This window comes from Saimiri boliviensis, chromosome 1 (assembly GCF_048565385.1).
Source record: "Saimiri boliviensis isolate mSaiBol1 chromosome 1, mSaiBol1.pri, whole genome shotgun sequence".
Taxonomy (NCBI): Eukaryota; Metazoa; Chordata; class Mammalia; order Primates; family Cebidae; genus Saimiri; species Saimiri boliviensis.
This window is the reverse complement of record NC_133449.1, coordinates 200,993,153-201,008,023: the sequence shown is the minus strand read 5'-3', so window position 1 is coordinate 201,008,023 and position 14,871 is coordinate 200,993,153. Positions and strand designations below refer to the sequence as shown.

Here is a 14,871-nt window from a genome sequence, read left to right as displayed (position 1 = left end):
TCTTTTGCCTAATACCATATAATGTTAATAGATTCACAAGACAGACATGGTGTGTCAGAGACTAGGATTGCAACTCCTGGTTTTTTTGCTCTCCATTTGCTTGGTAATGGCGGTCTGTCTTGGTAGTGGCGGACTGCCTCGGTAGTGGCAGATGCCCTTCCCCCCCAAGTGCTGGACCATCCCGTATTCAGCTATGCTTGCTGTGAAACCCAATCCGGAGAGTTTCAGATTGCTGATCTTTGTGGGGGCGGGACCCACTGAGCAAGATCACCTGGCTCCCTGTTTCAGGCCCCTTTTTCAGCTGAATGGACGACTCTGTCTCCCAGGCATTCCAGGCACCAGTTGAAACAGCACCCAGATTTGTGTGAGTTTTTGTGTGGAGATCCGCTGCACCAGCTCAAACAGCCTTGCTGGAGACTCGTGGCACTTTTCTGCCTGGGAATCTCCTGGTCTGTAGGCAGTAAAAATTCCTTTGGCAATGCAGTGATCACTCATCCACTGCGTTCTCACTGGTAACTGTACTCCAGAGCTGTTCCTATTCAGCCATCTTGGATCTGACTGTAACTACAGTTCTTAAACCTTATGTCAGAATTCCAGAGGGCATTCTGTCTGGCAAAACTGGAGTTAACAATGAGTGCAACTATACTGCCTGATATAAAAATATCTCGCTAGTTCTGCTCCAGTGTAACCTTACCCTCTCTGTCTGTCTGAATGGGAGTGGTCTGAGGGGGAGATACTTGCTAGACTAGGATTGTTTCCTATAGTCCAGACAAGCAGGGTAGCCAAACCTAATGTCCCTTCCAAAGGTGGAAAAGTTTCGGTATGAATGAACAGAAAGAAAAATAGTAGCTGAGGGTAAAGAAATGAACAAAGGGGTTATATGAGATAAATCCAATATTATATTACCTTAAAAGAGGCTCAGAGCAAGAGATGACATTATCTCTTAGCTTAATTATACCAAATGCCTGAAAGAGTGAAACTGTATGTTTGCTGAGATCACTCCTGCTTTAGAAGCCTGCAATCCTGAGTGACCTCACTCTAGGAGACATATTCATACAGTATGATGGACTGGACAAATTACAGCATTAATGACTAAATGAATTCTAGTAATGCCCCAGTATCTTTTAGGTTATATATCTTTTGGATATAACAGATTCCTTTAGAAGACTGGGAGTGGACTCTGTTATTGTGAAATATATATTTGGTCTTTGTCCCTTCTTCCTGGCAGAAAGGATGTCTTTTTACATGCTAATGAGTTGACTGACAGCTGGCAACCCCTAAGTAGCTTCAGAATGGGGTTGGTCACCAGAAAGACCAAGGCGTGAGTGGAAGGTTGGACTTTTGTCTCCATCCCCAATTTCTGGGGAGGAGAGGAGGGCTGAAGATAAATTGGTCACCAGTGGTTTAATCCATTATGTCTGTGTGTTGAAGCCTCCATGAAAAAAAAAAACAAAAAGACAGGGTTTCCAGAGCTTCCTGATGGCTAACAATGAGGGAGGCTCTGGAGGATGATGTATCCAGAGAGGGCATGGAGGCCCCTTCCCCATACCTCTTCATTTGTATTCTTCAAGATATTATTTATCATAAACTAGCATGTATAAAAAATATTTTGAATAATCTAGAAGGCCTACTACCTGATAACACTAAAATGACCATTTGATATTTCATAGGATTTTAAAATCCTGTTTCCTAGTTCTTACACAGGTAATTCTTTCACACTGAATTTCACCGAGATACTGGGATACTCACTTGCCTCTACTGCTGTACACTGTTGCTGAATGCTATTAAGCAGCTGTCACATTTTTCTTCTTGTGACTTGGAAATTGCTATAAATTTACCAAAATTCTTCTAAACCCTTCAGGCATGATAAGTTTTACATTTATATAAATTATTTTGTCTACCTGGAGTCTTTCAGACACTTTTATGTAACTGTGGTCTGCAAGTTAGTAAAAGCAAATTTCATTAGGAGACCAAAAGGACACATGTATATGCAAAGTTAATATTTGCTCAGACAAGTAATCCTTCATGAACGCACAATGCAGATTTTTTGTGGATTACATCAGTGAATCACAAAATGAGCAACAACTAATCATAAAAGGACATTTGGTGACTATTTTAGGTAAATATTTTTAAAAACCTTTATCTTGTAGAGCTACAAGAAAAGTAGCTATGCATATGAAATCAACTCTTAATACCATAAAAATAAAGTCTTATCAAACATAATGCAGAATAAAATTGAACAAAGATAAAGGAACCTTTCCTAACTATGGAAAGAATATATAAAGAGACAGAAAAGAAATTGAATTTGAGATCTTTGTTTCAAGATAAAAATGAATTATTGTAAAATAGACCTGTATTCATAACTTTGACTCTCCTATTTCAGTTTTGTACACTGCAAGCAATCATAAGACTGAAGAGAAATTTATTATAAAGTCACCTGGGATATTACTTCATAAATATAGAAAGCAACATTAGAAATTGAAATGAGAATAATGAAAAATTTCATTTTAAAAGAATGTAAATGGGAAGCAAGGAAAGAACTGTTGAGATACATAAAAGAAAGTCATTGCTTCTTTTGAATTTCTATAAATACTGAAAACGGTTTTCCATTAACAGAATACTGGTGCTACAATAAATACATTTCCCCTTTGTATACAGAGACCAAAACTATTCTAAAAATGCTTTTTGTGATGATATGCCAGATGAGGAATTTGCCATCTGCCACCCAGGAGCGTGGCCTAGGAGCCAGTTAGCCATCCCCAAACCAGAGGTAAATGTGCAAGCTGACCATGTAGCTCTGTCTGGTTGGGAGAATTTCGGGGACATAGCCCATTATCGAAGAAAATCCTACAAAGAGTTCATCACTGCAGATCATTCGGTATCTAAATCTCGGTGCATTCTACTGTAATTGAGTGTTTGAGTATTTGTTCATCAGTAGCTGAACATTTTGCAGACTATAAAAATTTAAATGATCCTGAGGCCCATTATAGCACCTTGTGTATCACAGATTACACAGTTGCTCTTTACCTTTATGTGCCTTTTATATCTTAATTTAGGTCTTAGTGTGACTATATCACTTCATGAAATTATAAACCGTAACAAATTACGGAGGAATTGCTATATGCCCTTATAGAAAATAGAGTAGAAAAAATAATACCTATTTTAGTCCTTCCAATATATTCCACAGCCTAAGCACCAAGTGAGGGGCTTTATTTCATTAAAATTAAATGGAAAAGAAAACAGTTCTCAGGAACAAAATGGCAGAGACCTACTCAAGGACTAAAGAGTATAACTTCCATCAAGATAAAATGAATACTATTTCATTGAAACCAAAAGAACACTCAACACTGGAAAACAAAGAACGAGGGCTTTGGAGCAAGACAGATTCCATACTCAGCCACTTACCAGCTACGTGATCTTGGGCAAGCTATTTAATTTTTGAGCCTGTTTCTGTATCCATATATAAAGACATCTATGCCTCTGAGTGTGATTGTTAGGATTAGGGATAATAGGTTAAGTTCCTAGCATTGTGCCTGATACCTAACAGGTGTCTATTAATGATTACCAATATTTTTACAGGATTCAGAAGTATGATTTCTTGGTTGTAACCCACAGTTATTTAGCAAAGGCAAGCCAGAGGATACCTGCATTGTGATAGTTGAGCTCCTGGGTAGTTGGAACGCTTCTAACTTAACCCTTTGAGTGTGACTTGCATTCATTAGCTGACACCCACTGTTGTACTGGCAACATGGAAAGCTCTTTGCCAGGACCATCCACCACCTCTGTGAGGGTAGATTCATCTGGCTGTTTGAGGAAAAGAATACCTTTAACCTGGAATATGCAGAATGTTAGAGTTGAAAGGGTTGTATACTGGCCACCAGCTGGTGCACCATGGACCCCTGGTTCCTCCAAATTATTGCAAGTGTTCCAAGTGTGCATCAAGCATCATCTGATGCAGAAAAATGTCTTGCATATATCTATCTATATGCAATATTCTTTTACTGTTGTGATTAGTATAAATTCACTTCAAAACATTGTCATTCTTAGTAGCTTTTCATCATGCTGTATTTTTGCTGTCAGCCATTAAAAAACATGACATCAGGGTTGATGTGTGGTGCAAAGGAATCATAAAATTGTTTGACATTATTCAGTAGCCCTCATGCTCAAGAAATCAAGAACTGGTGCTCTCATTTCCAAGGTCCAGGAAAATGTGTAATATATAAGTTTACACAGCTTATTAAAGAAAACACCAGGTGAGGACTCTTATAATTCCTAGTCCAGAACTTCCAACAGTGCAAATGTTTGCATCATTGCTTATGGAAAAAAATTGGTGGAAGTATTTAGTGTACAGCTTAGTATGCAACAAGTCGAGTATTGAAAGAGCATAGCTTATATGAAAGACATTTAAAATAGTATCTGGTACATATAAAGCACTCAATAAATGATAACTGTTACCATGATGGCTATTCAGTAAGGAGTGGTTTTGTCACTTTTTTCTGTCTGTTGCTCAGAGTAACTTATTGCATCCAAGTATAACATTTTAAGTTATGTTATTTGTCATTCAGGCAAGTAGCTTTTGTTTGTACTTTGTAGTCTCAGAATGGGAGTGGGTGGATATTTCAGAAGGTTTTTAGGAGTAGAGGCTCTCACCATCAATACTGAGGCTAACTTCTGAGCCAGGTCCCTGCAGTGCATTTTATTGTAGCCTTGGACAGCTAATGGCCTTTAATTTGTTTGCTTAAGACAAAGCTCAATTTTGTTATTAAATTACCCAGTGATATTTAATGTTTCTGTGAACTGAAAAGATTAACACATTTACTTAAATGTTTTTAATCTGTACCCCCACCAAGTTGCTCTAGTCCAGAATCTTTATTAAGAGGTTTCACAATAGATCATTACTGATTTAAAATTTGTGCCCAGAGGTAGTCTCTGGAGATTTGGTATCTCATTTCACAATGTGGTCCACAGGTGATAGGGAGCAGAAAACATTGACTGAGAGAGATTTATGTCTGATTATACAAATTTAGCAGCCATTTCATAAACTATAAACTATCCAGATTAATCACAGTAATTAAATGCAAAGAAAGGTCCCCTTGGGTTTTGGGGGGTAAATTTAAGGCAAGCTTTATCACTATGTATTTGGTTCCAAGTTATCTTCAACATTCATATTTAGTATGAGTTCCCTTTAACTATCTAGGAATATGATTTCTTTTTTTCTTTTTTTTCTTTTTTTTTTTTTTTGAGACAGAGTTTCACTCTTGTTACCCAGGCTGGAGTGCAATGGCGCGATCTCAGCTCACCACAACCTCCGCCTCCTGGGTTCAAGCAATTCTCCTGCCTCAGCCTCCTGAGTAGCTGGGATTACAGGCAAGCGCCACCATGCCCAGCTAATTTTTTGTATTTTTAGTAGAGACGGGGTTTCACCATGGTGACCAGGATGGTCTCGATCTCTCGACCTTGTGATCCACCCGCCTCGGCCTCCTTGGCCCAGCCTAGGAATATGACTTCTAAGCTTAAAGAAAAGAATATGTGGAATTTGCACTTGTACACGTCCAACCAGAATTCTCTTATAGGGAAGTCACCCAAGGAAATGAGACAAAAAGCAAGTACTTCTCTGTGCTGAGCATGACCATTATAAGGAAAGCCAGATGACTTACAGTATTTTCCATAAGTGGTTCCCATTCAGTCAGCTTGTCAGGCAACAACTTGGTTGTTTTGTGTCCCAGCCATCAGGCAGCAACCTCTTTGAAGGGAATCACCACAGGCCTCTTACTCTGTAAGAGAGAGGAACCTTACTCTAGTATAGGAAATGGACTCAGTGGTTCAGGCATCAAGGCTCCAGTGGGATCTCCCTCTGCTATTGAGAAGAAATAACCAGATATAAAATAAATACATTAGGGCTTAGCAAAATACAAATTTTCTGTAAGTTATATCTGCATTGTTGCTCCCACCCAGTCCATACTTTTCAAAATTCACCCAATGGACTTTTCCTTCAAAGCCTACTTCATGCCTTACCCAAGCCTGCTCTGCTCAACCAGTTTGCTGTACTGTTCAATTTTCTCTTATTTTTTCCCACTGCCAGAACATATCGGCCCTATCCTCCTAATCCCTTAAGACTTTGAAGTCTATTCAATTATCTGTTCAAATAATTTATGCTAAAATATGAGTAAGTGATATAATAATATGTACCTCCCTCCCCACAAGTAACATATTTGCATTTTAACAGAGGCTTTAAGTAAAAGAGAAGACTCAAATACTATATATTCTGCGTGAACTGACGGGTAGCAGGAAAGATCCTTCAAGAATAATCAGTTATTTTCTCTCATCATAAATATCTATAGGACATTGAACCAACCCTGAACAAAAAAGCACAAATTATGCTGTCACTCTACATCAGTTGATAACTGCATTCAAAGCGGCAGGACTTTTATTTTCATCCTCCCGGAAGTCTGTGGCACTGGAACAATTTTTCAAAGAAAGACAACAGACACATTTATAGTGGGACTAATTTTCACAGTTTAGCAGCTGCAGGCTTTCTTTGGAGACTCTTTTAGAAATAAGCGCCCCATTAATAATGGGCACAGAACTTACCAAAGACAGGTAAGCAGTCTGGCAAAGGAGGTTGCAAAGGGAAGAGAAGAGATGAGGAACAATATAATGAATGGAAAACAGAGTGAAGTCAGCAGTGCCACTGAAAATGAGGAATGTAAGAGAGATTTCGTATTTACATATTTTTTTCAAAGGAAATATACGGTAGATTCTGAAATGGGAATAAGCAACATCTGACTCACAGAAGAAGCTGGCTAGCCATTTATTTTTTGGTCAATCTCTGATCCCATCATTTTCAGTTAAATAGCGGCTATAGTATTGCCTTATTTTTTTAAAGGGCTCAGCATAGCACCTTTGTTGCCAAAGACAACCCACCTTACCCAACCTCAGTTTCCTGGTATGTTCTAAGAGACAGTTTATGGTTCCACCTCTGTTACTATGTGCAAAATTTTGCAAGAAACAGGCAATCTTACTCTCCTTCCATCCAGTCACATATTGTTTCAAAGCAGTTGGTGACATTTGGCTTTTCATTAGAAAACAAGATGTTTATATGTGTATTAAATAGTCTATTTGTTTTGTTGTTGTTTTTTAAGGGGACAGGGAGGGAGTTTGAAGTGTCACTTCCTTTCCTAAACATACCAATTTTGGCTCATATTTAAAATTCAGAAGTTATGGCCATTGGCCATGGATTAAGGTATATGTTGTTTGATTACATCCTGAAAGAGAATTATATGCTATATTGAAAAGTATTACAGTAGATGGCTAAATTTACAGACTCTGGGGCTGCGGTGTTGGGATTCAATTTCTACTTTCCTTTACTTACTGGCTTGGTGACCTTGGGCAAGTTGATTAACTTCCTGGGCTTCAGTTTTATCATCTGTAGGAATGGAGATCTTAAGTACAGTAATTTCTGAGTGACGTAACATATGAAAAGTGCTTCTGGTAGTACCTGGCATATAGTAAATACTATTTCAGTTGGTTTTAGAACTAATCTAAGTGGCTTTTAAATTCATATGAAGAGAAAATTGTCAAATAGTTTAATTAGAAAGGGTAAAGAGGCATAGATTTTCTAAGCATTGTTTCTGAGGCTAAATTCAAGTCTTCCTATGATAAACGAACAGTTTTATATCTGTGTGTGACGAGCATTTATTGAACACTGACTACGCTAAATGGTTTACATATATCATTCACCTCATGTAGTAGGTACAAATTATTATCCCTATTTCACAAATGAGAAAACTAAAGCTAAGAGTAAGTAAATTTCTGCTGGGCGCAGTGGCTTATGCCTGTAATCCCAGCACTTTGGGAGATGAGGTGGGCGGGTCACCTGAGGTCAGGAGTTTGAGACCAGCTTGACTAATATAGTGAAACCCTGTCTCTACTAAAAATACAAAAAAATTAGCCAGGGGCGGTGGCAGGCACCTGTAATCCCAGCTACTCGGGAGGCTGAGGCAGAAGTTGCAGTGAGCCGAGATTGTGCCATTGCACTCCAGCCTAGGCAACAAGAGTAAAACTACGCCTCAAGACAAAATAATAATAATAATAATAAGTAAATTTCCAAACCTCCAAGAGCTAATAAGTGATGTAATATTTAAAAGTTGGTGCATTTACCACATGTGAAAATGCATTAAAGACTTAAAATAAGACCTGAAACTATAAAACTACTTGAGAAAACATAGGAGAAATGCTTCAGGCCATCAGTCAAAGCAAAGGTTTTATGGCTAAGACTTCAAAAGCATAGGCAACTAAGGCAAAAATAGACAAATGGGACTGTTAAATTACAAAGTTTCTGCACAGCAAAGGAAACAGTCAGTATAGTGAAGAGACAACCTATAGAATGGGAGAAAATATTTGCAAACTATTCATCTGACAAGGGACTAAAATCCCGAATATCCAAGGAACTCAAACAGCTCAACAATAATCATAAGGAAATGCAAGTCAAAACCACAATGGGACATCATCTCACCTCCGTTAGAATGGCTGTCATCAAAAGACAAATAATGCCAGGTGCAGTGGCTCACACCTCTAGTTACAGCACTTCGGGAGGCCAAGGTGGGAGAATCACATGAACCTGGGAATTGGAGGTTGCAGCGAGCCAAGATCATGCCACTGTACTCCAGCCTAGGTGACAGAGTGAGATTCCATCTCAAAAAGAAAAAAATGCTGCCAAGGAAAGAAACTCAGTATATCAAAGGGATACCTATGTTTATTAAAGCACTGTTCACAATAGCTAAGATAAGGAATCCACCGAAATGTCCATTAACAGACAAAGAAGATGTTTATATATACACAATGGAATACTGTTTACCTGCTTAAAAAAAAAAATGAATGAAATCCTGTCATTTGCAGCAACATGGATGAGCCTGGAGTACATTATGTTAGGCAAAATAAGTCAGGCAGAGAAAGATAAATACTGCATGTTCTCACTTGTGTGGGAGCTTAAAAAAAAAAAAAATTGAGCCCCTGGGGTTAGAGAGTACAATTGTAAGGTACAAGAGACTGGGAAAGGTAGAGAGGTGGGGAGGATGGAAAGAGATTTGGTTAGTAGATACCAAAATTATAGCTAGATGGAAAGAGTTCTGGTTTTCTGCAGCAGTGTAGAATGAATATGGTTAATTTATTCTACAAGCTAGAAGGGAAGATTTCAGTGTTCATGGCACAAACAGTAAATGTTTGAGATGATGCATATGCCAATTATGCTGATTTGATTGTTACATATTGTATATACATATGAAAATATCACTGTCCCATAAATATGTTCAATTATTATATGTCAACTAAGAATAGGAGACAGAAGCAATGGAAACGTATACTCCACAATTGTCGACAATAAAAAAGTAAATAACTCTACCAAGCAATACCCTTGGTCTGTATGGAGGAAATTAACATTTTCTGAAGGATGTAAAATAGAATCAATGTCAGAACAAGCAATGTACAATTAAAGGCAGGTTCGTGAATAAATATATACATGTGGTACAATTGTATATAATAAGATTAACTCAATTTATAACAATGAATCAAATGAAATTGGCATTGGGAAATGTTTGGTCACATTCTTTTGTATTTAAATTTTTAAAGAACATATCTGTGTATAAGTGATATAACAATTATTAGAAAATTATGTGAGTGATATATTTTTAAAAGTTGGTGCTTTTAACTACTGTAATGTCCCTCAAATATGCTTGCAGGTAACTATCTAAATATATTTTGTGTAAGATAATTCTCCCCTTTTTATCAGAATATAGTAGAGCAAATGAAATACGCTTCATACATTCCCCACTGCCTGGGTTGGTTTTATGCCATGTTTCAACCAGAATGAGAAAACTCCAGGGCCTTAAAGAGGTTTTCTTCTCGTAAGTGCTAGTAGTTATTTGTGGCTCAATATTATCCACACCCACTGGGAATAGTTTTCATATAAAAAGCAAAAACAAATATTTTTCTAACTCGGTTTTTACATGAGGAATAAATCCTGACTTTGTAGAATCATAGCAGCAAGTGGTAAACAATGTTTGGGGCAAAACAGCATTGCAAAGGGGAACTCTGGCTCAGCCTCATGATTCTTCCTGGCTTACTGTAGGATTTGCTCTAAGAGTGAGCATTGCCACTGAACAAGATGTGCACCATTGTACTTTCTAGACAGTGAAGAAAATTTACTCATCTCCATTGCCCACTGGCATTAGAGTTCCTTAACTGCTCTGTTCTTATTTGATCCTTAATTAGCCTGTCTCATGTTATATATGACTTGTAAGACACCTCTGGTACACACTCAGAAGTCTGAATCTTCAAATAAGATTTTTTGGCGACATAAGTGCAACATTTTCATCTCTTTTTGGCAGTGAGCAGCATTTGCTGTTATATCCCTCTGCCTGTGGTGAGATATAGCTATCTCTGATACCTCGAGTGAATGACAACACCAGCCTCTTATGAGATTTCTCACCTCTGAATTCCTATAGGATTTGCAGTCTGTAACACAGAGGCTCACGCTGATTATTCTCTAAGAGGCCAGGAGCACTAGTGTGTTTCCCAAAGTGTGACTCAGGACTGGGCAATAGTAGGCTTAAAAAAGAGAATAGAGAGAAAAGAAGGAAGAAAGGTATATGATTGCCTTATCTTCCAGATTAGATTGTCAGTTTCTTAGACACCATATCCTTTCTTCTATCTCCTTTAATACTCATTAAAATATTTGGCAAACTGAGTATGCAGTACATGCTTATGGCCTAAAGGCCTAAGGTTTTATTTAATTCATATCTCTAAAAGATCCCATTTCCATTCACTTGAACTCAGTGCAGCCTGAAGGAAGTAGCATTTTCTGTAAATGTTATTGAAATTTTATTTACACTGAATTGAGATACCTCTAAATTAGTTTTAGATTGGCCTCTCGTAGAACTACAATCCTCATTTCAGAGGACAGATCTCTTAACTGGTGGTGCAATGAAGATAGTTATGACAACAGAAGTGTATGTAGCTATAAAACATAGATATTACTCTGAAGAAAGTACTAGGAATGAAATCCTGTACATGACTAAAGTGTTGCGGTGACTAAAAATTCATTCTGACCAAGGGTGATGGCATTTGGTCCAATAACTAGAGTTAGGAGATGTGTGCTACAGTGCCATTATACCTCTACCAAAAAATATTAGGTGACTATACATATGTGGGTCTATTTCTAGATCCTCTCTCTGTTCTGTTCAATTGAGCTATAAACATTTTTACCAGTACTAAACCATACCGAGAACTGTAGCTTTCTATTAGGATTTGAAGTCAGGTTAGGTAAGTCCTACAACTTTGTACACCTTCCTTAAAATTACTTTGATTATTGTTGAATGCTTCATTTCCATAGACATTTTAGAATCCATTTATCTAGTTCTACAATACATCTGCCAGAATTTTTGGTTGTGAGTGCATTAAATCTATATATTAATTTGGGAAGAATTGTGATATCAATGATACTGAGTTTTCTACTTCATGAATGTGAAATACCACTCCACTTATTCATATATTTATGATTTTTTCCAGTCAGGTTTTGTAGTTTGAAGTATAAATGACTTATCTTTTGTTAGACTTATTTTTAGATATTTGCTTTATGTTACTACTGTAAATGGAATTTATTTTCCAATTTTTTGCTCTTATAAGAATACTTTTTTATGTATTTTTGCAGTCATGTAAAATTCATTAATTCTAGTTCTTGTTATAAACATTCCCAAAGATTTTCTATGTAAAAAACATCAGATTTTCAAATGGAAAAAAGACATAAGAGAAAACAAAAAATTGAAAGGCAGATATCAGAAAAGAAGTAAAACTATTTCTAAGAGATCCCTCTGACTAGAAGAGGTGAAAACAGATATCCTTGCTTTGACCTCAATAGAAAACAATTTAGCCTTTCATCATTACATGTGTGATGTTAGGGATTTAATTTTTTGTATAAGCCCTTTGTCAGGTTAAATACATTCCATAATATTTGTAGGTTGTTGAATTTTGTCATGAATGGGTTTGAATTTTTGTCCGATGCTTTTTCTGTATCAGTTTGAATTATCAGGTTTTTTCTTCCTATATTCTGTTACTCTAGTGAATAACATCAATTACTTTTAAAGTGTTAAATCAACTTTGTGTTACTAGAACAAGCTCTGCTTGGTTATGTGCTACTATTTTTATATATGACTCTGTATCTGTAAGTTCCTCATGTGTGGATTCAACCATCCAGAGATAGAAAGCTTTTTTTCTTAATGGATAGTTGTGTCTGTACCGAACATAATACAGACTTCCTTGTGATTATTCCCTAAATATAACAACTATTACATAGCATTTACAGTGTATTATGCATTATAAGTAATCTAGAGATGATTTAAAGTATACAGGAGCATGTGCATATGCAAATCTATATTGCTTTATATCAGGGATTTAAGCATCCTTGGATTTTGGTATCTGAGGGGGGTCCTGGAATCAATCATGGATCCCAAGGGATGGCTGTATATGAATTTGGTTGTTGAATGTCCTCTCCACCAGAATTAGACCTTGGCAGATAAGAGTGGTCAGGAGAGAACTCTCTGAAGAGAGTGTTTGGGCTATGAATGAATGAAGAGAAGCCAGCTATGCAAAACTGGAAGAAAAGGGGAACACTGGAGGCAAAGGGGAACAGCTAAGTGCAAAGGGTATACAGTGCAAATAAGCTTGCCTCATTTAGGGAACTCACTCATACTGCATTTGAGGACAAAAAGAATCCCACTATGGCTGGGATATAGCAAATGACAGGAAGACTGGAAAGAGGAGGCGGTAGAGAGAGAGACAGGGCCAGGTGCCATAGAAAGAGAGTTGCCAACCTCTCTGGTACCTCAGCCACTTTCCAACCTTTGGGAAGCCCTGACAATAGTCTATCAGAGTCTACTCAGTATCTACTAGGCACATACAGCTATTTAAATGTAATTAACTAAAAGTATATAAAATGAAAAATTCAGTTTCTTGGTCACACTAGCCACATTGCAGGTGTCCAGCAGCACATGTGGCAGATGGCTACTTTATTGGACAGCACCAATAAGAACATTCCATCATCACAGAAAGTTCTGTTGAAAGTGCTGTTCTAGGAAAACCAAAGGAGAAATAATGCCAAATTTGTTTAGCCTCTCCTCTGTGACTTTCTCTTTTAAAGCTATAATCGGTGTTTTTCTATTTAAATGAAAATATATGTGGTACCTAGAAAACTAGCATGTGGCCTATTCCATATGCATGCGTTCTCATGGATTTTTTTTACCTATGACAGAAAAGATGAGGAGGACTGGTAAATCACAAGCATTCTTAACCTTATTATAAATACATTGCAAATGTAAAAATGCAAAGTGTGGAAATCATAAATGTGAAAGTGGCTTTCAATTTGTTTTAATAGGCGTTTTCTATGTCTTACTGTAACCTAGGGACCTTGCTGCAAGAAACTGCCTGGTGGGTGAAAATAATATTCTGAAAATCAGTGACTTTGGAATGTCTCGTCAAGAGGATGGTGGAGTGTATTCATCTTCTGGCTTAAAGCAGATTCCCATTAAATGGACAGCACCAGAAGCTCTTAATTATGGTAAGAATAGACTACATTTTTTCCTTGGTGGTGAAAATGAACTGCCTCAGCACAAAACATTCATATGCAGTATTTTCAAGGGGTAGCACAGAACGCAAGTTAGAATGATTTGAGGATCAATACAAATGAGTAAATTTCATATCTTTTAATTTGTTGAAATTATGGATCAGATTTCTATATGTAACATTGCTATATTAAAAAGGTAGATATAAGTACTTTTAAATATGACTATCCATCTGAGAAAGAGTTTTTATACCAAAAAATGACTTTTTAATAGATTATACACAGAGTAAGTGTTGCTGTGGCTCTGGACCATTTGTTTTGACTGTCTTGTAATTGGTCCAATAACCTCATCTAATGCTAGGTTCCTAAAATATTAAGTCAATCACTTCTTTACTTTTTCACTCTGAAATTGACATGGTTTCTTAGCATCTCAAGTCTCTGGAACGGATATAAATCTTGAGCAAAAAGGAGATGGGAATTACATATTAAAACAGCAGAGATTTTTTTCACTTGAATTTTTATGTGTCATTGTAATTGGAGATAAATACAACTTGTACTGTCTGTGGTTGGGATGAAAATGGGCCATAAGAACATGGATGACAACTCAAGAATTTAAGACAAAAAAGATTGTGCTTTAAGTGAAATTAAAAATTATGTTTTCATTAAGGGAAGCAGCATATGAGCCATGGATTGGTGAATGGGGGATGGTATGTTTTGAATCAAAATATAAAATGATTCTTTGTTGATTTAAAATGAAAAATTACCTCATTATGGAAACTAATTTGTAAAGCATTTTTAAATGCCTTACTTCCTAAATTGGAGAAAGCTTTTTTAAAAAATTGAGGTGAAATTCATATACCATAAAATTAATTTTAAAGTGAATAATCATTGGCATTCAGTACAATTGACAATGTTGTATAACCAGTACCTCTATCTAATTTCAAAACATTTTCCTCATTCCAAAATAAAACCCTGTCTCCAATAAGCATTTTCCCCCCAGTCTTCCATTTCCTCACCCCCTAGTAGCCACCAATCTGCCTTTTATTTCTGTGGATTTACCTATTATGGGTATTTCATACAAATGGAATTATATAGTATATGATGTCTTATGTCTGGCTTCTTTCACTCAGCGTAAGATTTTTGAGGTTCATCTATGTTGTATCATATATCAGTACTTCATTCCTGTTTAGGACTGAATAATATTCCATTGTATGGATATACAACTATTTATTCATTTTTGTATGTTTGGGCAGTTTTCA

The 14,871-nt window shown here is 36.8% G+C and overlaps 1 protein-coding gene across 7 annotated transcripts in view; it reads left to right on the top strand.

Moving 5' to 3' along the window:
• The window catches only part of FER (FER tyrosine kinase), a 505,234-nt gene that overhangs the window by 475,123 nt on the left and 15,240 nt on the right, over window positions 1-14,871 (top strand). For all 7 annotated transcript variants that reach the window (XM_074382850.1, XM_074382836.1, XM_010339983.3 and 4 more), the window contains one exon: window positions 13,455-13,609. In XM_074382850.1, the coding sequence (XP_074238951.1) occupies window positions 13,455-13,609 (155 nt within the window). The remainder of the gene's footprint in view (window positions 1-13,454; window positions 13,610-14,871) is intronic.